The 25,805-nt window shown below is 35.6% G+C and overlaps 1 protein-coding gene across 3 annotated transcripts in view; it reads left to right on the top strand.

Moving 5' to 3' along the window:
* GRM1 (glutamate metabotropic receptor 1) overlaps window positions 1-25,805 on the top strand; it is a 361,608-nt gene that overhangs the window by 80,507 nt on the left and 255,296 nt on the right. For all 3 annotated transcript variants that reach the window (XM_059941898.1, XM_059941899.1, XM_059941900.1), the window contains exon 2: window positions 25,098-25,347. In XM_059941898.1, coding sequence (XP_059797881.1) covers window positions 25,098-25,347 — 250 coding nt within the window. The remainder of the gene's footprint in view (window positions 1-25,097; window positions 25,348-25,805) is intronic.

The raw sequence follows: 25,805 nt of genomic DNA, 5'->3' as shown, positions 1-25,805 counted from the left end.
TAGTTAACACGACTCATTAATACATTTTTTAATGTTGAATGATTCTTTTACTTCTAGAATCAACCCAGGTTGGTAATTAAATAATATATTCTTTTAATATTCTTCTATATTTTGTTTGCTCATATATTATATTTAGGAATTTTTATTTGTTTTTCATGAGATAAGCATCCCTAGTATATTGTGTGTGTGTATGCACACGTGTGTTGCTTTTTTTTCAGTTTTGTGACCAGCTTTGAATGCTTTTCTAGAATCAAACAAAAAGTTTACTAACTTTCATTTCTTACTATTGTTTAAAGCTTGTAGCTTTGATAATATTTACCTGGAAAGGCACCTGAGCTTAGCATATTTTGCAGGGAGATAAATCTTTAGTTTTATTTTCAGTTCCTTCTGTGGTTATTGACCTATTAAAAATTTTTCAACTCCTGTTAGGTCATTGTGGAAATTCATATTATTTCCCATTCCATATAGATTTTAAGGTTTTGTCATAAGACTGTATTTTATTGAAAAAAAACTTCTGTATATATATCACTATATATCTCACCCCTCACTTTGATGAGCCCAGTGTGGTTCACTTGTGCTTTTATTTTCTTTCTTTGCTTTTTTCCTTGATCACATCTGGAAGAGACTGGTCCATTTTCTATTTTTTTTTAAAGTCTGCCGTTGGTTTTATTTTTGTTGTGCTTATTTTGGTATGTCATCTATTTTATTAATTTTCTGTTCTTTTGTTCTTTTTCAAAATTCCTTGGTTTCATTTTGCTCTATTTTTTCCCTAGACTTTTGAGGTAGATGCTTATCTATTAATATTTTGACATTTGATTTGGATAAAAATAATGTTTTTTATATCCTCTTTCATATTCATATAATTCTTTTTACTATAAACCAACTTTGCTATTAATATATTGCTGTTATTCCTTTTAAAGTTATTGTTGTTGATATATATGTCTTGTGGGTACATCTGTCTCTTCATTTCTCACCTTTCTGTGACATTTTATTTATTTATTTTTGTATCTTGCATATAGTTGAATGTTTGTTGGTCCAATCTGAAAGTTTCTGTTTTAATAACATCTAATTTACATATTTTTTTGTAGTTCTGCCATATTATTTTATGATTTCTTATTATTTTCTTGTTTATTTTATTTTTTAATGTTTTTGGTCAGATTGATTACATTGCATTTATTCTCTAGTCAAGAACTGTCTTGATATTCTTTTATTTCAGTTCCACTAATAAATATATTTATATAAACATATTTATCTTATGTTTTCCTGTCAATTTCAAAACAATATCTATAGCCTCCAACCCAATAAAAAAATCAGCAGAAGACCTAAATAGACATTTCTCCAAAGAAGACATACAGATGGCCAACAGGCACATGAAAAGATGCTCAACATCACTAATTATTAGAGAAATGTGAATCAAAACCACAATGAGGTATCACCTCACACCTGTCAGAATGACTATCATCAAAAAATCTACAAATGCTGGAGAGGGTGTGGAGAAAAGGGAACGCTCCTACACTGTTGGTGGGAATGTAAATCGGTGCGGCCACTATGGAAAACAGTAGGGAGGTTCCTTTAAAACACTAAAGATAGAGCTACTATATAATCCAGCAATCTCACTCCTGGGCATATATCCAGAAAAGATGAAAACTTTACTTTGAAAAGATACATGCACCCCAGTGTTCATAACAGCGTTATTTACAATAGCCAAGACATGGAAACAACCCAAGTTTCCATCAACAGTTGATTGGTTTAAGAAGATGTGATACACACACACACACACACACACACACACATACAATGGGATATTACTCAGCCATGAAAAAGAATGAAACATTAACATTTGCAGCAACCAGGGAATATCATACTAAGTGAAATAAGTCAGACAGAGAAAGACAAATATTATGTGATATCACTTATATGTGGAATCTAAAAAATAATACAAATGAAACTTTATACAAAACAGAAACAGACTCACAGACATAAAATACAAACTTTTGGTTACCAAAGGGGAAAGGAAGAGGGGGAAGGATAAAATAGGAGTATGAAATTAACAGATACTAACTACTATACATAAAGTAGATAAGCAACAAGGATTTGCTGTATGATACAGGGAACTATATTCAATATCTTGTAATAACCTATACTGGAAAATAATTTGAAAAAATATATAACTGAATCACTTTGCTGTATACCTGAAACTAACACAATATTGTAAATCAACCATGCTTCAATAAAAAAATCTATAGCCTCCATATCTCACTTCCCTTCCCCTCAGAGACTGAGAACATTCATTTTCCTTTTTCTTTCCCCACTCCAGGATTTTGTTAAAAATTAAGAATTTAAGAGACTTCCCCAGCAGTCCAGTGGTTAAGACTCCACACTTCCAATGCAGGGAGCGTGGGTTCAATCCCTGGTCAGGGAATTAGGATCTCACAAACCACGTGGTGCAGCCAAAAAAATAATTAAGAATTTAAACTCTTGGGTGTCTTTTTTTAAGCAAACTATATATATATAATATATACATATATAAAAATATATATTATATTAAAATATATGTTATATATGTTATATAATATATATTAATATATACACTGTATTAAAATGAATTACTTATTAATAATGATTTATGCAGCTTTTTATACATTTTACTCAATTCTTTACCACTGTTACTTACATTCTATATTTTCTTTTTTCTTGAATTCATTTTTAATTTTAATATAATGCAACATGGATTTTTTTTAGAAAAAATTACATGGGTAGCAAATTTTATGTGTCTTTATGTATCTCAGATGTCTTTATTTTTTTACTTGAATTATTATTTAGATCAAAATGTTTTTCTACCAGCAACTTGTAGATATTGTTCTTCCTTCATCCAGACTCTTATTTTGTAGGTAACATAATAATTCTGATGCCAGTCTGATGTCAGTTCTTTTGCAAATATTTTTCCTTCCTTGGTAAGGTATCAGGCCTTCCTCCTTATTTTGGCACTTGCAATTTTTTTAGGTGGTATCTAGATTATACTCCACAACTTACTTCATCCACACCACAACATTTCTGTAAAAAATTCATCAAGTCCTGCTATCTCAAGATGCTAGTACTTCATCAGCTCAAGTAAATTTTCTTTTGTTATTTTCTACTCCTTACTTCTTTCTTCTTTCTTATTAGGTAGATGTTAGGTCTCCTGGATTTATTCTCTGCCTGTCTTTCTCTTATAATTTTCACCTCTTTGTCCTGTTGCATTGAACACTGGAGGATTTCCCAGCACAATCTTTTATTTCACTATTTCAGCTTTAAGCCTATATCATTCTGATATTTTTATTTGAATTTTTCATTTATATAATCTTAGTTTTCATTAAAAAACCACTTTATTGAGGTATGATTGCTATGATTGCTACAAAAAGCTATGCATATTTAATGTATACAACTTGATGAGTTTGGTGTTAAGTGTATATCTGTGAAACCATCACCACCATCAAGTCATAAACATATCCAATTGCTTCTTTTCTATAGTACTGATAGATTCATTGTTTTTTGTATATGTAACATCTTTTCAAATCTCTAAGAATTCTATTTATTTTAAAGATATCTGCTATTTCTTATATGAGCTTTGTTTCCTCAGATATTAGTCCCTTGGTTGTTATATGCCTGTTTTGACATTGCTGGCTTTTCTGTGGTATTCGTATTTATAATTGAGGGCTGAGGTTGGTAAGTAATGATAGCTAGAGATGGTTTCCCCTACAAAAGTGAATAAAATAATTCCTTCCCTGAGTGAATTTAAATTTAGTGAATACTTTCTTCTTTGAATGAACTGATGGAGGAGCTTTGTGTAGAGAGAGGGTGCATGGTTGGGACCAGAAAGATATTTCTGCTAGATTACCCAGAAAGTTTGCTTAATAGATGTGTGGGCTGCCATACCTCTATTAAGGGAAGCAGAAGTTACCTGGAGTACCTCTGAGATACTCTTCTTTTCTCCAATAACTTCTGGAAGTTTCTTATGGCAATCCTTTATTTTATTTAGAGAGCTTTTCTTGAGGCTTTAGTCGGAGGGTCATGATACAGTCAGCAGTTCAGCTTTCCATCCAACTGGAGCTCACCATTCCACTCCCCAGCTGTGCTTCCAGTACCTGCTGTCTTTGATCTTGGTGTTCTTCTTGGATTCTGAAAAGAAAGAACACGCTTCTTTAGTACTTTCTCTTACGCATTTTCAAGGCTACAGGTTCAGCTCTATCAGATTTTACTATCAATTGGATCCCATCTGCCTATGTCTTCTAGAAATTCCCCGCTATTCTGGTCTGCTGCTGGCACCCTTCCCAGGTTTCTAGTGCTACCATGGATTCATTCTTATTTTTATATCTCTTCTGTTATTTCAATGGCATTATGGGAAGTAAGAAAGATTAATACATATGCTCAGATATCCATCATAAAGCAGAAAAACCGTTTTTAATATTAGCAAAAACATTTCTTCTGAGGAATCAGCATAGTCTATGTTACAAAACTCATAATTTTTCTTTCAGTTTAAGCTTTGACTGTTTCAGAAATATTAAGTGCCAGGTACTATACCACATGATTTGCACACATTTTCTATTTCTTTATAGAAATTCAATATTATTTTCCTATTTTACAGATTAAAAAATACCTGAGGAATTTGAACTAGTAAGTGATTTTAATCAACATGATGCTTTCCAAAGCCATATTTTTTTAAAAGGACAAATTGATTTAAATATGGAACACTGAGGACTTCATAGCATAACTTAAAATACTGTTTTATGACTTTGTAATTTGGTTCAAGACTACTGAGAAACATAATATTTTCCTTATTATAGATTTCAAAGAAGACCTTAAATGTATGTATTGATTTTGGAAGAGATTGTCTCTAAATCAACTAAATATTTAAATTCTCCAGATATATTATTCTATTGACAATTTTGCATATCCCTTTTGAGACAGTGATTACTATAATACATTAGTAAACGTGTATATATTTATCTACATTTATTTCTATATCATATGTTGGCAACAATTATTTCCATGATCTGAGTATCAGCTATACTTATTTCTGTGGCATAAGGATTTGTCATACTATACTAAATATTTCTTTTAAAAAATCAACAATGGTTCAATGATAATATTCATGAATAGGGATGAAACTGAGGGCATTTTGGTCCCCTCCTAATTTTAAAAAGCACCTTATCTTTTAAACTAGTCATCTGTGGTCATTTATAATTTAGAGAATCTAGTCCAATGCATTTCTTCAGTTTGCATTAATGGCTGCAGAGCTCTGGGGAAAGAAAAATTGCTTAGGATTCTCGAAGTAAGGAAATTTAAAAAATTCCAGTTCATCATTTAAACAAAAAGAGAAAACTATCTATTAGTGGTGTGAGTAAACTTACTTTAATTATCTAATGCTAATGACATCATTTAATTGACAAAAGAATTCTTTAAAATATTTTAACTTGGTGTAATTTACAGTTACTCCAAATAGCTTTGAGCTTTAAGAATGATCCAGACTACTTTTTGTATTTCTTCTCTAACTTACCTTTGGTAATTGCCACTTGCCAATTCATAGAGTCTAGAATTAGATAAAAATATATCTTTACCATTCCCATCTCTGAAAAGTTAATTTCACTTTATTTTTAACTGATATTATTTCAATTGGGGCAATTAAATATGCACAGAGAATACTGTCTGTATCTTAGTTCAGTTATTATATGAGACTATATTTTCTCTATGTTCTGGCTATTTTTGGCCATTTGCAAAGTCTTCTTTGTAGTATAGCTGATACTTAGATTATAAGGATAATTTCCCCCTCTTCTCTTCCCTTCCTTTCCCTCCCTTCCCTTCCCTTCTCTTCCCCTTCCTTCCTTTCTTCCTTTCTTCCATCCTTCCTTCCTTCCTCTTCCTCTCCTCTCACTATATTTTTTTCTTTCTAGTTGTCATCACTTTATTCTTAGACCGAAGATGTAATTTATAAACTGGGAGTTTAGGTCAATATTCTAAGTATATCTGAGGCTGAGGTAATAATTTTGCCTTTTTCACCTTTAATAGCTTCTTTAAGCAACTAAGCTCTTTTAATTTTTTCCTCTTTTCTTATTCTGAGTTGCTCTTTATGCAAATGCTTATCATACTTGCATATGTTCTCAGATTTTTTCCATTTCACTTATTCAGACTCCTAATTAGTGTTGAATTACTCCTTCATTTTATCACGTAGTTCTTGAAGGAAGCACCCTATTTTGAAAATGTTTAAAAGCAATGAAGTCAAAACATTAAGTGAAAATGAATTCGTGATTTGATTTAACTGATGAGAGTATTTATCTTAGCTTCTTAAATTTCAGATTGTTTTATAATCACTTTTGTTTTTAATCTGCTTTTTAAAAAAATTTTGAAGTGATATATTCCTACCCATTTCTACTTATAGCCATAAATGAGGGAAAAATAATTTTCACTTTCAAAAAGTTTCTACTTAATATTTTTATGTAGATCCTTAGGGAGGCTCCTATAACAGAGGGACCAAAAGTTGACCCAAACTGTGGAACAAACTGAATTAATTAAGCCTGAACTAAATGCAAATATGATTTTATTTGGACCAACACTTGAAAAAAAAGGGATTCTTGACAATGAATTTTTATCTTTTATTTCTGATTATAAACATAGTCCACAGTTACTATAAGACATTTCTAAAATAAAGGAAGGAAAAATCAACCATAATCTCACCACCAAGAGATATTTACTGTTAACTTTTTGATATATTGCTTTACTATATTTTTTTGGCATATAGATGTTTGTACACAAATATACACATATTTTAAAACATACTGTGTATATAGTTTAACCTTTAAAAATTATCAATTTTATCAATTTAAATTGGAGACAAGCTCATTTTCTAAAATGACCGAAGCAAAGCATCAAAACAGTCTCTGAACTAAACAATGATCTCATCTCAAACTTATCTATTACAGAAGAGTTTTCAAATACTGGCATGTTCTAAATATATCATTAGTTGTAGCATATCACTTGAATTTGTAATTATTGGGGGATAGGGGAAAGATTCCCCTGTGTGTTTGCTTACTGAAATCCTGATTTTATTCCTTAATTTGAGAAGCTCCAATAAACTTTACTATTGAAGAAAGTTCTAAACTTACTATGAATAAGCTGTTTTAACTTTGCTGTTTCAAAGTGTTTTAAGATTTTAAGTTAATGCAAAAACCACTCCTATATAGAAATAGAAGTTAACAGCTCTGGTGTGTGCTCCATTTTGACTAAGCCACTCTCAGGAGTAAGGGAAGATTCAAGGTTGTTGAAAATATATTGTACTTAGCAAATTTAATTGAAAAAAGTCCATAAGTACATTGTTACAGCCCCTCCCAGAGTCTTGGAAGGAGCCTATATAAGTGAGCAACCCTGAAGCTTAAAGCTTCATTAGCTTCATATTAAACTTTCCTTGGCTCAGAAGTTAGCATTAGTTTTCATTTGAGAAGCATAGTTACATTTCACAACATTATGTTACTAAGTGTGGATTTATAGTTACTTAATTCCATGGAAAGAGACAGTGGGGAGAGTTAAGGGATATATTAAAGGTTCAGCAGGCCAGTACTAACAGAGGGCTTCGTACGTACCTGAAACTTCAGGTGATAGCCTAATGGGTGGAATATTATTGTTGCATGGTTAGTCCAGGTTCAGAAGTCAGGAAAGGCAGTCTAAGCTGGTAGCCAAATGAGGAGAATATCAGAGCAGAAACAGAAATTCCTAACTCAGGAGCCAAGAAAATAATGGGAAAGGCAGAACAAGGTGGATATAGGTGCTGTTGCCCATGGATGGTGTTTGCTTCTGAGATGTGGTGGGTGGAAGGCCACCTGGGTTCAAATGATCGGAGATGGGATGAGATCAACTTACAATGTGACAATGAGCCAGGCATATACTCAAGACGTTCTTGCTTAGGACAACTTTCTGAATTTGAAATTGTGAAAAGACAACGTGATTTGGAATCGGAAAATCTGCCTCTGAGTTCACGTGCTACCTCTTAATATCTGTGTAATCTTAGGCAAAATTCAGTTTCCTAAAATTTAGTGGCTTAAAATAACAAAATTACTTTTGTTCATGAATCTGCAGTTGGGTGGGGCTCACTGGGGACAGCTTGTCTCTGCTCTACTTGGCATCAGCTGGAGTGGCTCAAAGGCTGGGGGCTGGAATGATCTGTAACCTCACTCACTCACCTGTTTGTCGGTTGATGCTGGCTGTGTGCCGGGACCTCGGGCTGTGGCTGGAGTACTTAAACACCCCCTCTCCACATGGCTGCTTGGCTCTCTCATGGTGTGGTAGCTGGTTTCCAAGGGCAAGTATCCCCAGATGGCTGGGCAAAGCTCTATCACATACATGACTTAGATTCAGAAGTCATACAGGGTGACTTCAGGGGAGGGAACACAGACTCCATTTCTCAATGCAGAAGTGACAATGTCACATTGTAAGAACACATGGATGGGATATATTGGTGTCACCATCTTTGGAAAATACAATCTTCCATGAGGGTAATAACAGCACATGTTTATTGAACACTTAGTAAGCACCAAGTGCTAAGTGATTGACATACATATATTATGCCATTTAATTTCTCACCATAACACTCTTAGGTAGGTAATGGTACTGCCTCTATTTTACAGATGAGGAAAATGAGGCACATTTGAGTCTTAGATCACCAAGAATTCAGCTGATGAGGAGTGGAGTCAAGATTGGAACCCAGGTCCTTAGAGCCCATACATGCTGTTAGTCCCTAAGAGCAGAATTGTTTTCAGGATTAAACAAGGTCACACACATGATAGAGCTTTGCGAATTATGAATTTGCTATGCAAATTTAGGTCTTTTTGAGGAAAAACTTTGGGAAATTTTCAGAAATATTAATATTTCAGATTTAGTACAGTGAATGTGTCTGCATAGGCTGCAAAATTACTTTAATAAAAACTATTAATAATGGAGTTATTTGATGTTTCCAGAAGGTAAAGCTTCTGAGTGTCTTCTTTTCTTTTATACTCTCTGATCATTTCATTCCCTCACCCAACATCTTTGGCCATGCCCTGTATTTTCATTGTGAAGTCAGAGGATGTTAAAACTATGAGAAGTCTTATGTATTATATGGTCCAACTCCCTAATGTATTCATAAAGTCTTTAGTTGTGGCCTTTAGAAACTTAATGACTTTCGAGAATAAATACTGATGTAGAGTATTTTTTCCTCTGATGTTCTCAAAAATGTAACGTTTTTTACAGTTTATACAATCCTAAAGAATGACAGACTTGGGGTGACTTTTTATTTTATTTTGGAGGTTAAATATTTGGGTATTTTTATTATATTATTTTGCCATCTATTAATATTTAATAAAATGGCAATATGTGGGTAGTACAGGAAGGAAAACAGAATATAACACTCCCCATGTTCCTAGAGCTTGTGTTGCATAGGAAACAGCCTCCAGAAATAGTGACTTATTTCAAACTAGCAGAGATTTAAGTTAAGTTAGCAGAGATATTAAGTTAGCAGGGATATATACCTTTCTTCTTAAAGTGTAGTTGTTCCATTAAACAAGACAAAGAATGCCTGTGTGTGTGTGTGTGTGTGTGTGTGTATGTGAGTGTGTTTGTGGCAGGAAATCAATTTCAATTATTCTATGAAACCCTACTCTGCATCTGTCCTACATGAAGCCTACTGAGAATAGTTTATGGGTGGGACAAAGGCAGAACCTCCCTTGGAGGCATTTCTGTAGTTCACTGAACACAGAATAACTTGGGAAGATGGCAAGGATTTGTGGCCTCTGGTTTACCTTGAGATGAATCGCAAACTCAGTTCTTACTTAAGCTAGGCCACTGTATCCCTGTTTGAGACAGAAGGTCAAGTTTTTATGGCAGTTTCATGTTGTTACAGGTCGCAAGCTCTAGCTCAGTACTGTCCTGTGTGGCCGATATGAGGATCTCCGTATCACAGAGTCTTCTCCTGCAACAGAAAGAGCCCAGCTTGATTTCTGTGTGGGTGGGGCTTTCTAACTTTCCGGGGAATTTGGGTTTTCAGCTCAAATCATGATTTGGCCAGAGCCCAGATCCCTAAGGCTAGAGGAAAAGATGTCAGGAGCTTTTATTTTTTTTGTTTCTATCCAGAACAAAAAAATCACTCAGAGCACAGGCATTCATTTGGCAAGCTAGACATTTCTATTGGTCAGACTATAAGATGTCAGATACGTTGGGTTTAGCAAGGTAATTAAAGGAAGAGAAATGGCAGTTGTCAATACTCAAACCTGATGTTGCTTCAGTATATAGTTAAGATGATTAGTGTAATTAGAAATCATGGAGAACTTTACCACAATATAGCTTCAAATTGCACTGTTATGGCTCAAGATTTTGAGAATTGGTTAAAAAATGTTTAATTTTATTCCCAGTGTTGTTTCCTGAGGTTCTAGGGTTTAGTTTTTCCTCCCACTCCCTCCCTCCTTCCCTCCTTCCTTCCTTCCTTCCTTCCTGAGAAAAAAGAAAATAGCTTTATAAGGCATTGTATCAGTCAGTGCCTTATAAATGAGTTATAACTTTTATGTATTAAATGTAAATGAATAATAATAAAAGTAAGTAATAAAATTTCTTAAGAATAACACTTGGAGGGTGTCAGACAGCCAAGGGAAAGTAAATGTTGAATAGTTGAGCATTAGTTAACTACATAGTTTGGTTTTATGTTTTTTAAGTTTTAATATTATTCTTTAAAGTTTCATGGTAGGGAAAGCCTAATACCATGCTAAGATTTAAAGAAAACTTTGCGATGAGCTATTTCCTCCTTTAGTGAACTCATCTTTTACTACATTTTATTAATAATAAATTTATTTGGTGTTTCCAGAAGGTAAAACTCCAAAGATTCTTAGTTTCTGTATTAAATCATCATTAGTTGCAACAAGAACACCCTAAGAAAGGAGGCAACTAATTTCTGAGACTTTCAATATTAGGAAGCAAGGGGTTTTACCTGAGCTCAGGTTGTGATGTTGTGCAGAGTGATGCATTTTTTGGGCTGATCCTCTCTAAAGTTCATTCTAATTATCAGAGGGAGATTTCATGCACAGAAGTTTATCATCATCATAGATCTTCATCTTTCTTTGTTAAATAATTCTTCTTATAGTAGAATTAGCACTCCTAGAATGACTGATGACCTCAGATGAAAGTTCTTGCCACTTTTCTATCCAACCTCATGATAGGAGAGCCTAGTTAGCTCTGTTTCTCCCAGACCTATTGTTCCTCTCTGGAAGAAAGTTAGCTCCATAATGATTCTACTAGAACATTACATATGTTTCTGAAGTTAGAAAAGTTAAACACTATCTACTCCTCTAAGTGCCTATTTAATCAATTAAGACTTGGGGACTGAGAGGACAGCACACATTTCATGAATGAATTTGTCTCCACTGTCCCAGAATGTGATAGTATTAAAGTAGATTTCAAGACTGATTTTCTCTCACTTATATTTCTTTTTTTGTGTGTATAATTCTCAATAATAACCTAGAATTCTATTTTATGTGGTAGAAGGGGTGGTGGTAAAAGGGGTGGTGTCCCCAAAATTAGGAGCCCCGGGTTTTGATAAGATACCACCACTATCTTTCTTTGTGATTTTGGGTAGGTTTATTCACTTTTTTGGACCTCACTTGTAAAATGAGGGTCATAGACTAGATAACGTCTAATGTTCCCTAAGTTCTAATATATTTTATATATATGTATATATATGGTGTTGTATATAATGTAATAATTACAATATTTTATATAATATAATGTTGTATATAATATATACTATTATACAAATAAATATATAATACTTATATATTTAACTAATTTAAATTACATATATATGTAATTTTTAAATGAAACGTAGAAAATACACACTGTCACTTAAGTACACACTGTCACAGCCTGTAAAGGGGCAGTAATACATGCCTCCCAAATTCCTCTTGTACTTTTAATCCAACATAATCACATTCCATTGGGACAAAGAGTTTACCAGGCAGACTAATCATGTATTTACTGCTTGAATTGGACAACAATTACTGATGAGTCATCCAACAGAGTTATTGAGTTGAAACAGGCACTGTGCTGGACAAAGGTGGTACAGACACAGCCCTTACTTTCACCAGGTACACACACTAATGGAGTATACAGACATTAAGCAAATAACCACACTAATAACTACATGATTACACATTTATCCATATCTCACCATAAGTGCTATAAAGGGAATAAATGGAGTTTATTGTCATTGTGATGAGGGAGCCAAGGTAGGGCCACTTTCTATAGGATGATTGGGGAAAACGTCTATGAGTAAGAGATAGAACTGAGGGGCTGAAACCTGAATGATGAATAGAAGTAAGTCTGGCAAAGGCAGCGGGAAGCAAATGAGTGGAGCCTCTGAGCAAGGAAAGAGCTTTACACATTTGAAAATGAAAAGGAGTCTGTTGTGGCTGCAAAAGTGAACTGGCAAAGTGACAAGAAGTGAGGCCAGCCTGGCAGGGAAGCTGGGGGTCATGTGAGACCTTTCAGGCCATGAAAGACTTGGGGATTAAATCCTAAGGGTTGGGGGGAAACCACTAAAAATATCTGAACCAGTAAATAAATTGATCCCATTATATTTAAAATAACCATGATTTCCAGGTTTGGAGTGGATTGAAGAGGAATAAAAGTGGACCTAGGGAGACCACAAAGGTGATAAGGAGAAAGAGACAGTGAAGGCTTGGATTAAAGTAATGGTAATTGGTAAATTCAACATACATTAGAGAACTGATAGATTATTAATGAGCAAGAGTAAGGAAATAAAATTGTTTCATTTTAATGGACACAAGAAATATATCTAAACTGATTTCCATTAATGACAGCTTTTTGATGTATCATGCACACACACATATATATATGCATGTGTGTGTCTGTGTATGTACATGTGTGTATTTGGAATTGTCATACATTTTATTGTTTATTTCTTCCTCTTACTTTTTTTTAAACTTTAAAGACCTCTAGTTACTCCTACATTCGAATGGGTCCAGAGAGCAGACATATGAATAAGATATCATTTTAATACCCTTACTTTCTGATCCTGTAGATGCTCTCTCCTCTGGCCTGCACTTCAGCACCATCTGTAATCATCCCTTTGCATGTACAACTCTTCCAAAAGCCTAGGTTTATCTAGCAGATGGACTCTCTTCCATTCATTTGTTTGCCCCTAAGGGCCTTGCTTTGCCTGGCACACACATATGTGCTGGAAGATATTGAACAACAAAGTGATCATGTTCATTCACAGGATGTAATACTTGTTTTTCTATGTCCCCTGGTGATGGTGAGAAAACTGGAGACTAGAGAGCTGCTTATTTGAGTTTCTACATTTCTGCTCTCATTTCTCTGTAATGAATCAGAGATATTGGAGAGCTGTGATTTGGCAGCCATAGAGCTTGCAGAGTGTCATTGGAAGAGCTAAATCAACAATACCTGTGTGGTTCATCAATTTAAAACTCTTGGAATTGGAAGAAAGCCCAGAGGAAATCTAATCCTACAACAGATTCACTCTGCCCTGCAATGTCATAATTGAAGGTTATCTAAAATACTTGATTCCAAATATTGGGCTTCTCAGAAATAATGTCTCCTTTCTTAGTTTTTATGGATGAAAACAAATGATGATTTAATACCAAAATGGGAAACGGGACCTTGGCATATTCTTATTTTTTTAAACTAATAATTGAATTATATATTGTATTAATAAATAGGGATAAGGAAATGTATACCACATATAGATGAAGGGAAATTACAGTGGATGATTTCCACTCAGGTTCTTCATGAACTCTTCCTTTATATTTTATTTATATATAATATTTAACCCTAACGTTGTCATTAAATATTCCCATCTTCCGTGTTCATCCAGTTCCTTCCTGGTGGTCCTCTTGTCAAAATGTACTGTAAAGATTTTACATAATAGACATAAGAATTATTCACCACTAGAGGGTGTTTGTAAATGGTCCAAGGATAATGGTGGGAAAGAACCCAGGACCTAGTGTATTGTGGGATTGACATGCTCTGCCTTCTGGGCACTGCTCTGCTTCACAACCCCTCGTATCCATGGCATCTTGATCCCTCCAGTTGCCCACTGCTTTCAGAAAGATCTGCTAAACCAAATCAAATTAGGGTGTCAGGGTTTTAATGGGTTATCTTTCCCAGGAGGATTTTTCTTTTTAGGAGAAAGAGAAGTCACGTGTTACAAATGGTAGAATTTCAGGTATCAGTGTAGGAGGAATCCTGAGCTAGAGCGGCCCAAGTGCTTTGCTTACACTTTTAATAGCATTGTATGTAAGCCTTATGCCAAACATCCTGGCCTGAAGAGCAGATAAAATGCCCAGTGACACTTTCTTGGTTATGTTCTTAGTTGGCCTGTCAATGATACTACCTTGCTCACCATCACACATAGACGCAGCCTGTCACCCTTCCTTGAAGTTTCCCTGACCAGCTGACTCATCCCTACAGGCTCATATTCACACGTCTGGTGCCCCTACAGCATGTCAAATAGGACTATGGGCTCTGGACTCTAATTGCCAGGCCTGAGTTTCCTTCTCTCTCATTTACTGTGTGCGGGAACATAAGCAAACTTTCCAAACCTCAGTTTTATCATGTGGAAATGCCCTGTTGTGGGTTTCTGAGGACAAAAGGATATACTGGTTGTAAATGGCTTCTTCTGGTGCCTAGCACACAGAGCTCAAGAAGTGTTAGCTAAATAAATAACAAACTCTCATATGCTAATATTTATATTTTTTAAATCATTTAATTCTTACAACAACTCTAAGAGGTGCTTTCCATTACTATTTTTATTGTACAGATGAACCAAAGCACAGTGAGGTTAACTGACTTAACAAAAGTCCCGTGGCTAATACGTGGGGGAGTCAGAATTTGAGCCCAGGGCCCTCTGGTTCCAGAGTACCTGCTTTTTACCATTCTGCAATGCTACCTCTCCTATAAACAAATGATATTACTTCAAGAGCATTGGCAAAGCCACTGGAAAAGTCCTCGTATCCTCAGTCCAGGTGAAACACAGGTCAAACTAAGGCACTAGAATGCAAAGTGGTATGGAATGAGCCTTTCTCACCATGGTACAGAAAACCGGGGCTAGCCTTACAGCCTGATAATAAGAGCCCTCAGATATTATCCAGTGCCACCCCTTCGCTTTATAGATAAAGAAACTGGAACCCAGGGCAGTCCAGGTATTTGCACACAGTCATAGTTAGACCGAGGCAGAACTGGTTAGGTTTCATAGGCACAGATCCAAGGGACTTTTAATTCACTACATTTTCTGCACGAGGCTCTCATGTCCTTTGAATTAAAGACAATTTTTCCTTCATAGGCTAATTTCCTTTTGACCCAAGGTAAAACCTATTTTGACTTGGTTCAATGGAAAATTTTACTGATGATGTAAAGATACAAAAGTGGGGTTAAATAGGAGGAGACCAAGGGCTTAGTAACAGGGTTGGGTTAATTCCACTGAGCAAAAGGTGGCTAAAAGTAGCTACATGGAGGGGTAAGGGAACAGCTGGCTCCTGCTGAATGTCAGTCCACTGATGCTGGACAGTATGTCTCTCTATTACTTCGGGTTCACCTAATGAGCTTGTTCTGTAAGCAGCCTTGTTTTCTAATATGATGGTTGTTTTTGCAGGGCTGTGTCTTGTTCCCTGCTTTTTAGTGACTGTATACCTAAAAGTGAGTACTGGCAAAAAATAAACCTACAGGCAAGATACATTTTAAATGGTTATTCAACAAATGCTTTCTCCTCCCCTACAGTAATGTACTTGTAAAAGAATCAGACTGGGGAAGGAAAAAGCTGTTGAAAAAAATTTTGCTAAGCAGGTGCTTACTCTGGGTACTGAGAATATGGAACATGTTTTGACATGAAGCTCTAGATTATGAAAGAGTGCTGATTCATATTGTTCTAGAATCACCAAATGCTTATGTTGTAAGGAAGCTTAAAGATCTAGTATGAACCCCATACTTTGAACATGAGGCAAAGAAGACAGTGACAAACAACTCAAGGTCACAGCTGGTTAGAGATAGGCAAGACTTTTTGCTCTCATCCTGGAATTCTTATAGTGAAATATCTATAGAGGATCAAGAATGTGTTCATCTGCAAGTAGCAGAACACCATTCTAATTGTGGCTTTGCAGACTGGGTTTCACCTTTCTCATTCAAGAAGACATCCAGGGGCGGCCAGTGCAGGGCTAGAACGAAGTGTAGTGATGCTACTGGGTAGCTGGGCTGTTATGTTTTCTGCTCCCCCAGCCTTCGTGTGAAGGCTTCATCCTCATAGTTGACCCCTCATTGTGACAACATGGCTGCTGCACATCTAGGCCTGGGTCCACGTACTGGTGTAAAGAAAGAAGGGACAAAAGGCCTAAGAAGCATGCCTGGCATCTGACCTTTTCAAAAATTTCCCAGAAGCTTCACCTGGCAACTTCTGCTTAAATCTCATTGTTTGGAATTGGGTCACTTCTACATCTCTAGCTGCAAGAGAATCTGGGAGAGTAGGTACTTTTGACTATGCACAGTCACCCTAAACAAAAAGGGGTATTTTTTTATTAAGGAAGGATGGGGGAATGGATAATGCATAGAAAACTGCTAGAGTATGAAACATAAAGGATGTTGTAGGTAAGTAATTAAGGGCTATAGGCTTCAGGGTTAGACACATCTGAGTTCAAATTCTGACTCTGACAATTTTTGGGAAAATTACTATTTTCTCAGGCCTCAGTTTTCTTTATAAATGGATAAAATTATGGCAAAATGAGGCAACAAGGTTGTAGTGAAGTTAAACAAAGATAATTGTAAAACAATAAGATCACTATAAATTTTCACATTATACCACTGCTTTAGGATCTGTAACATTAGTGTTGCTTAGCCTCCCTCGACCAAGTTATATTTTGATTTCTTTTACCTTCAATGAGACAGAATATTCAGGACACCAAGACACAGAAACTGGTTAAACAGATTTTATTCACCTTTATTCCCTTTTAGAAATATGCCCAAATGATACTTAGACATCTTTCACACTGCTTCTAACCCTTTACTCAAAGGGAGAGACTTCAGTGGGCCACCCATCCTGGCCTCAACCTGAAGTGCTTCCTTATCGTGGAGAAGAGATGACCAGGCCTGCAGCCCAGAGCTTGTGGGGAATTTACATCAGAGAGTGTGTTCTGAGCCTTTTATATCTTTTCTTAGGGCAGAAACTCAGTAGAATTGAAATTTACATCTCCCAGACTAAATCTCATTGACTTTTTTTTTTTTTAAAGAAGTCATAAACAGCATTTATTACCTTGGTATATCATACTGGTCTTATTGCTGTTCAAATCTCACTGACTCTTAAAGAAAAAAAAAAGTGGAGACTAACTACTTCTTTAATAAATTAAGGGTACTCATATCAGATTTTGGAATTTCAAACAGGAAATCGGTATATATTAAACAGACTCTCTCAATCCAAGTAGGTAGGTATCACAGGAAATGGCACACGGTTTATGGTCAACTTTGTTTAAGAGCAGTGACTGTAGGGAATTCCCTGGTGGTCCAGTGGTTAAGACTCCACGCTTCCACTGCAGGGGTCACAGGTTCAGTCTCTGATCAGGAAACTAAGATCCTGCATGCCCCACTAAGTGACTATAACATTGGTATTTCTTATTTCTTTTTTTTTTTTTTTGTAACATTAACCAGCATTTATTATCGTAAAACTTAATATATGCTTAAGAATTACCACCACACAACCACTACGGAGAAAAGAATTTCTAAGCTTTTTCCGTTCAAAAAAAAACCTCAACACTAACAAATTTTTAAAAATTGCTTTACTCACGACATGAACAAAACCGCCGATCCTACGCACCAACTTTATTTTTCAGTAAGTACACCACGCTGCTACAAGCAGTTAATCTCTACCCATGAAAAACGCACACTAGAGAGTAAGATCGTCAGAAAAATTGTTACATTGTTCTTGTGAGAGGTTCATTTCCCTTCTGGCAAAGTTTCCTGAATACACCATAATAGCTATGCTTGGCATGATAGTCAGATAAAAACTGTACCCTATGTATTTTTCTTTCAACCATTTTTATTAACAAAATAATACATGATTATTTGGATAAATTAGAAAACAAAGATAATAAAATATAAAAACATAATTATATATAATTCTGAAAAAACTGTTAATATTTTCTTGCATATTCTTCAAACTTTATATATATACACATATATTAAAAATTGGCTTTATATTTTACACACTCTTTTAAACTTTTTGTACTTAACAATATGGCTTTCCTTTTACGTTGAGTACAACTTTATATCACCCTAGAAAACGGTTGCATATATTCTTTATACCATTACATAATAATTATTTAAACATCAACATCTCCTATTGTAGAAAATAGTTTTTTTCTTGTTTGTTTTGGTTTTTTTTTTTTTTTTTGGTTTCTGTTATATTTTCCAATTGTGTGCTGTGATGGAGATCCTTGTAACTGGAACTTGATGGACAATGAAAGTATTTTCTGAAAACTAAATTTCTGAGTTAAAAAATATGAATGTAATTTAAAACATTGTTACTACAAATTTTCCACCAAAAAGGTGGAACAGTTTATATTACCATTAGCAGTATATGAGTGCTCATTTCCATGAACTCTTGCCAACACTAGGTATTATCTAAAAAGAATACTAGTGTGTGTGTGTGTTGGGGTTACTTTTTCTCAACTTGTTACTAGATGCAATTTTCCCAGTTGTGATTGTATATTCAATATCACATAGGCAGGGATAGTGGACAGGTATGATAGGGGCTGCTTCTGTGAACCTGTTTTCTCCATGTGAAAACTGAAATGGAAAAATGCCACTTTTCTGCAAGAAGGATGATGTCCTTTTGTATTTTTATACCACTTACATTTTGCCTTCTCTTAACTTCTTTCTCCATATCATAAAGAACTTGAGTTAGAGAAGCAACAAACTGGGTTATTGCATAAAGCTCTAAAATAGATACAGTGGCTGAAACTTAAAGATACAGTGGCTGAAACTTAAAGAAGACTGAGTGACAGAGACTCAATATAGACAAACACAGACTTTTGAATGCATTGAGTAAACACCAATAGTCCAAAAATAAAATGGAGAAGGAATTGCTTTGGGCAAGTATGACAGAAAAAGTGATCTAGGAACAGCTTGGGAACAAGGTGACCATGAATGGAGAGCTGAACACTTCAGTTAAAGAAACAGTCACAAGCTTGGGTTTTATAAATAGGAACACAGAAATAAAGGAATTTAAAGCTCTTGAGTCAATGATAAAGCCTTATGCCCAATTTTAGATTCTACAACTTTACAGAAACATGGAGAATAAAAGTAGGCACCATCCCCTGAATTTTTCTGTGTTCCAGGAACTTTACATTCATGAACACATATAATTCAATAATCATGACAAGTCTTTGAGATGTATGTTATGACCCCCATTTGCACAAAACCTAAAGAAAATACTTTAAGGCTATCTCCTCATCTAGGACCCAGGATTCAAACCAGGTTGATCTTCCTCCAAGGCTCATCCTCCTATTTACTCAGCTGTAAGGCATACCTGAAAACATGACGGGGCAAAAGGACAAAGGTTAATCAGTCCTATTGCATAGAGATGACAGTCACCTTTTGGTAAATCTCCTTCTTCCACTTGGATGCTATAACTCTACCTGCCCAAACTGGGGTAATTAAAGGTGGGGTTGTGAAATTTCTGATAAAAAGTATTCTCTTCTGTTTTCTCTGATCGCCTTGTGTCAAGCAGTTCCTTCCCTGACCTTGCATATAAAATCCCTTATGTGCTTCTAAGGCAGGTGATGACTCATTCACCTCTGACTGACCAGACCCATAATGCTGACTGCAGGTGTGTGGATGGAAGCAGGGAAACATAACACTTTCTACGTATTAAGTGGGAGAACCAAACAAATTAAAAGGTTGCCAGGAAAGGTTAAAATAATAGGGGTTGTTTCCCTGGGAGGAGAGAAAGCTGACCTGTGGCTTCCAGAAAGACTTTTTTAAAAAAAAGAAAGAAAGAATTCAAAGGAACTGATACCTGCCTCCATTGAGAGTGAAGGGGATATGGATTTATATTTTGTTGTACAGGATTTAGATCAAAAAGAAGAATTTCCTGATAGTGATGATTGTTGAATATTGGTGGTAGGTTTCCAGAAGGTGCTGTGAAATCAATTTCCATCAACCATAGTTCTTTCAAAAATGGGATATTATCTTATTTGTCCAAGATGTCCCAGGAGGCAGAATGATCAGTTTTCAGGACCTCAGATAGGGACTGGCCCGTAACGCAAGGGGAATATCATCATCCAGGGAGCCTAAGACTACCAAAGAATACCAATAAAGGGATATAAGCATGAAATAAGGCAGAGATTAAGGGAGTCTAGAGCATAAGACTAGTGAATCTTTGAAAGTAATACTGTTCCTTCTTTAAGGAAAGTGAAGAAATATCTACCTATTTTCCCTGTATAAATGTTTCCCCTCATATAACTGAGGTGTACATACGTAGGGATGAGATATGTTGAATGCTGTTGTTTTACCAAGATAATTTATGAAGATGCAATAACGGGATCTGGACTTCATTCAACATAATGGCTGAAGTGTTATTTTAGCCACCAAATGGAGTTCAGATTGTTTCTTAAATATATCTTCAATATTTTAAGAGTAGAAGAAAAAGCAATCAATATAAAGACTAGCCTTAAGTGCCTCCTTTTTGCTATGATGACAGTTCATACAGGTGATTATGAAATGCAAGACAATTTTATTTCATAGCTTGTTTGCTCAGTGTAACTTACCACCAAATCACTACAAATCAATCTTTTATGAATGAATATCTGTTAATATGGTCTGATAATAATCATATCTAACTTCTTCAAAAAATCATATGTAGTTTAGAAAATTGAGTTTTAGCCATTTTCTTTTCTCTCTTGAGATAGTTCTAATTTTTACTCCTATTTTCAGTACCTTTATTAACTTTGCCCTTGTACAATGTCCACTTCTATTATGTTTAAATACTTTTATTATTCAAACTATAGGGATTTCTTTGTAAACCCCATGTTTTCTCTCGTTAATCTCCCCGTAAGTTCTGTTTAAAAGCTTGTTTTATAGAATATCTTGATTTACTCTCCGTAAATCTTTTTCTCATATGTTTCAATATATTTCAATTTTATATTTTATGGGCTTTGTCAGATGCCACTCTTCCATCTCTCTCTCTTGCTCTCTAGGTTTTAGGCAACATCATAACAGTGATAAAGTCTGTTACAAAATCTGTTACAACACAGCAACATATAGCACGTTTCCATGTTGCAATCCTGTAGTGGTATGCCAGATACTTCACTAGAGATGTGCTATACAGAGTGGCATTCTACAAACCATGAACCTTCTGCTCCAGTGGAACTTCTCTAGTCATTGCCTCTAAAAATACCTTTTATGGATTCTCATTCACTTCCATTTACCCTGAAAGCCAATCCCTTGCTTACATTCTTCAAGAACTCATTTTCATTCCTACTTTTCCCAAGAGGTATTCTCTGATCATCCCTGCTCTCTCATTCTGAAATTTAGTATTATGGTATTTTTCATTTCCCATGGAGCATATACAGCTTAGTATTGTTGCTGTATTTTGTGTGCTTGTGTCATGCCTTCATAGGTGTATTATAAGTCCATGTAGGAGGCAGTATAAAATGGTGGTTATGAACAGGACCTTCTGAGTTAGATGTTGAATCCTATATTCATCACTGTTTGATCTTAGGCAAGTTACATAACCTCTTAGAGCTTCCACATCCCCATCAGAGACTTATAACTTCTATATGGAGTTGTAATGAAAAAATGAAGTGCTTAGGTATTTAGCACAGTACCAGAGACAGCAAATATTCATCAAATTGAAGGCAAAGTCAATGTCCGATAATTCTGGGCAACTCTTTAAAGAGCAGAGCCTAGGGATTTTTTCCAAGTTGAGAGCTCGATAATCTATTTGATAATTGAATAAAAATATGCAGCTCGCTACCAGACCTGAGTGTTAACATTTACATAGTACTTTTAAGAGTTTTATTATGTCAGTTCTTTATATATTTAGAACTCCTTCCAGGGTTACACAGAGAAGTATCTAAATAAATTCCTCACTACCAGGAAAGGCAAGAGGAGGTCTGGGTGGTCAGATGGAAAGGAGAGGGGAGACAGAGGGTAGGTTCTGTGCTGAGTGTTTTATTTTAAGTCTGGCATCGCTTGATCATGACCAAGGAGTCAGGCAAAGAATACATGTCCTCTAGTTTTCTTTCTATCTGTGGAAAATCTGTTTATATTTTAAGATCCAGAATAAAAGCACTTTCTTTTTTTCCCAGATTTTTGAGGTATAATTGACAAACAAAATAGTGTATGTTTAAGGTGTGCAATGTGGTAGTTTTATATATATATATATATATACATTGTGAAATGATTACCACAGTCAAGTTAATTTACACATCCATTACCTCATAGTTACCTCTTTTGTTGTTTTTCTGAGAACATTTAAGATCTACTCTCAGCAAATTTCAAATATACAATATATATTATTAGCTGTAGATTATTATATATGATATATATATTATATATATAATTACCTGTATAGTCACCATACTGTACATTAGATCCCCAGAACTTACCCATCTTATAACTGAGATTTTGCATTCTTTGACCAACATCTCCCCAGTTTCTCCATTCCCCCACTTCTAGTAACCGCTGTTCTACTCTCTGGCTCTATGAGCTTGACTTTTTTTAGATTTCACATATAACAGATATCATACAGTATTTGTTTTTCTATGTCTGACTTATTTCACTTAGCATAATGTCCTCCAGGTTTACCTATGTTATTGCAAATGGTGGCCTTACCTTCATTTTTACAACAAATATTCCATTTTATGGCTAATATTCCATATTTTATGGCTAATATTCTATGGATAATATTCCATTCCATATATATGTTATATATATATGTATGTATATAATATATATATGGAATATAACATTTATTACATTTTCTTTATCCATTCACGCATCAATGGACATTTAGGTTATTTCCGTATCTTGGCTATTTAAGATACTGATTACATTTCCTTTGGATATACACCTAGTAGAGGGATTACTGAATCATATGATAGTTCCATTTTAAAATTTTGGAGAACTTCATATTGTTTCCCATAATGGCTGTACCAATTTACATTCCTGCCAACAATATACAAGGATTCCTTTTTCTCCACACCTTCCATACCACAAGTACTTTCTTTAGGCAGCTCTTCCTGATTCCTAACCCATAGCATCTCTATTAGATATTTACATTTGAGTTAGTCATGTCATTGCTACTAAATGAAAGTTACATGATTTTAAGCTTCCTAGAGGTGATTTTCTTCCTTTTTTGTATAGTATTTGTATGTAGTACTATCATCAACATAATGAGTACAAATAAGATAAAATTTATGAATGCAATGTTTAAAATATAAAGATTTATAAAAGTACAAGTCATTCTTATATTAGAGTTACTTTTGTAGAAATATGTATGCTAGTTTGGAGTCTCGTAGGCTTCATAAGACAAATGAGCAGTTTAAACATGGTCTACCACATCATACTCAGCTCTCAATCAACTTGTATAATGAAGAATTGCTATCCAAACAAGAAAATAAGAATAAAGTAATTGAAACAAGTATTTCATAGAACCAATTGACCTATGCTGACATTTTCAAAAAAAATTATGAAAACATATGTGTTTAGTTGCTTGTTGCTGTTAAGAGAAACAAACAGTAACTTAGGAATCAGGTAGACTGTTCCAGTTCTAACACAAACAAGCTTCATGCCTACTGGTGAGCCACTTCACTTGGCCCAGTTTCCTTGCTGTAACCTGAAGGGTTTGCACAGAGTATGTCTAAGGCCTTTACTAGATTTAAAACACAAGGATTTTCTTATTCAAATGCATAGAATATTTTTGCTCCTTTAGTCTGCATGTATTTTGATAAAAGAGTAAAATCTTCTGTGATTGTAGTCCAAAGGTGGCACCTTAGCAATAAAGTTGTTCCCCTTGTAACACCATCTTATGATGCCTTTTCAGTGCCTTTTTTTGAAAGAGTTGGCTGGTGATGTCTTTGTACCTTGTAGATTCCTGAACCTGCATTTATTACTGTAATTGTAATTGTATTGTATTGTAAGCGGCATCTGATTTCCTTCCTCGTGCCCTCTTCTGCAGGCAGATGAGGCATTCACTTACCAGCGGCAGTCTTCCCCCTTATAATCGGTCAGTGCCTCTTGTCTGAGCCATGATGTGTGACCAGTCCATGGAGCTGAGGATTTTGTCATGTGTTAAATCTTCCATTCGGGCTTCACTGGACTGTATTAAGCCACTGAAGGTGGTTAACTGAAGAGGCAAAAACATTAATTTGGTAATTTAATCTTATGAAACAGGAAACGAGAACTCTTTTCTTGTTTCAAAAATACAGGAGAATCTTATAAGTTTCATAACAAAGTCCGTGAAACTTTTATAGATATTGAGATTTAAAACTTTTATAGATACTGAGATTTATAGCTGGTTTTTGTCTGCGTATTCTGGCCTGGCCAGGTGCTCCATTTGCTTTGCTTACTCACTCTTCACGGAAATGTTGCAGGACTTGCTATCACCATGAGTGTCTGCTCTTAACCTGGCAGCCAGCTGAAGCAAACCCTCAAATGAACACGTCTCATTGTGCTGGTTGACCTCCTACCCCAATGTTCTGACTTCTCCCACGTTGCTAAAATCTGGAACAACCACTAGTAATCATGGTTGTAAAACAGGGCAGCCGTCCCTCATGTCTCAAAACCTGTTTCACTGTGGACACCCTAGTTATATAGTTTTCCACTATTTTCACAGAGTTGATAGTTTGATTACATTTGATTATTCTCTTTAGTCCATCCAGATCTTCCTTCAGTCCCTGTTATATATACAAATTATTTGGCAAGTCTGTCCTCTTCATTCCCTGTGACTAATGAGTCCTTTTCCTAGCTTGTTACTGCTGCTGCTGCCAGGTTGTCTTGAACATCTGCTGATTGTTTCTGGACAGGGAATTACGGGGAGAGCGGAATGGATGCTTTCAAAGAGCTGGCTGCCCAGGAAGGCCTCTGCATCGCCCATTCAGACAAAATCTACAGCAATGCTGGGGAGAAGAGCTTTGACCGACTCCTGCGCAAGCTCCGAGAGCGGCTTCCCAAGGCCAGAGTGGTGGTTTGCTTCTGCGAAGGCATGACCGTCAGAGGCCTCCTGAGTGCCATGCGGCGCCTGGGAGTCATGGGCGAGTTCTCCCTCATAGGAAGGTAAATCTCAATCTCTCTCTCTCCCTCTCTTTCACACACACACACACACACACACACACACACACACACACACACATACACTTTGGCACACATATACTTGCTCTCACAAAACTGGACTTCCTGATTCCAAAGCGGGTGAGATGTGCATTCCTTCTGGATCTCACTGAGAGTGGGGCTATTTCTATTTTCATGATAGACAAGAGCAGAGCAGTCGATGACAAGATGATGAGACTATTTCAGAAAAAGGTGGGAAGTTTTTGCTAGAATGTTTTGTCCTGGCGAATTATTCTTTTCATTTGCTTCCCCCCTTCCACCCCTCCTCCTCCCAAAACCACACGAATGCTTTTCTCTTCATATTCCTAAACATAGATATCTTAATGAGGTGTTGGTGGATGGAAGGTAGTAGTGAAGATGGAAATACACATTAAGATCTGAAATTTAAAGGGCTAGTTGAGTGC

This window comes from Balaenoptera ricei, chromosome 12 (assembly GCF_028023285.1).
Source record: "Balaenoptera ricei isolate mBalRic1 chromosome 12, mBalRic1.hap2, whole genome shotgun sequence".
NCBI lineage: Eukaryota > Metazoa > Chordata > Mammalia > Artiodactyla > Balaenopteridae > Balaenoptera > Balaenoptera ricei.
The sequence above is the reverse complement of the archived record's forward strand: the minus strand, read 5'-3'. Positions and strand labels throughout refer to the sequence as shown.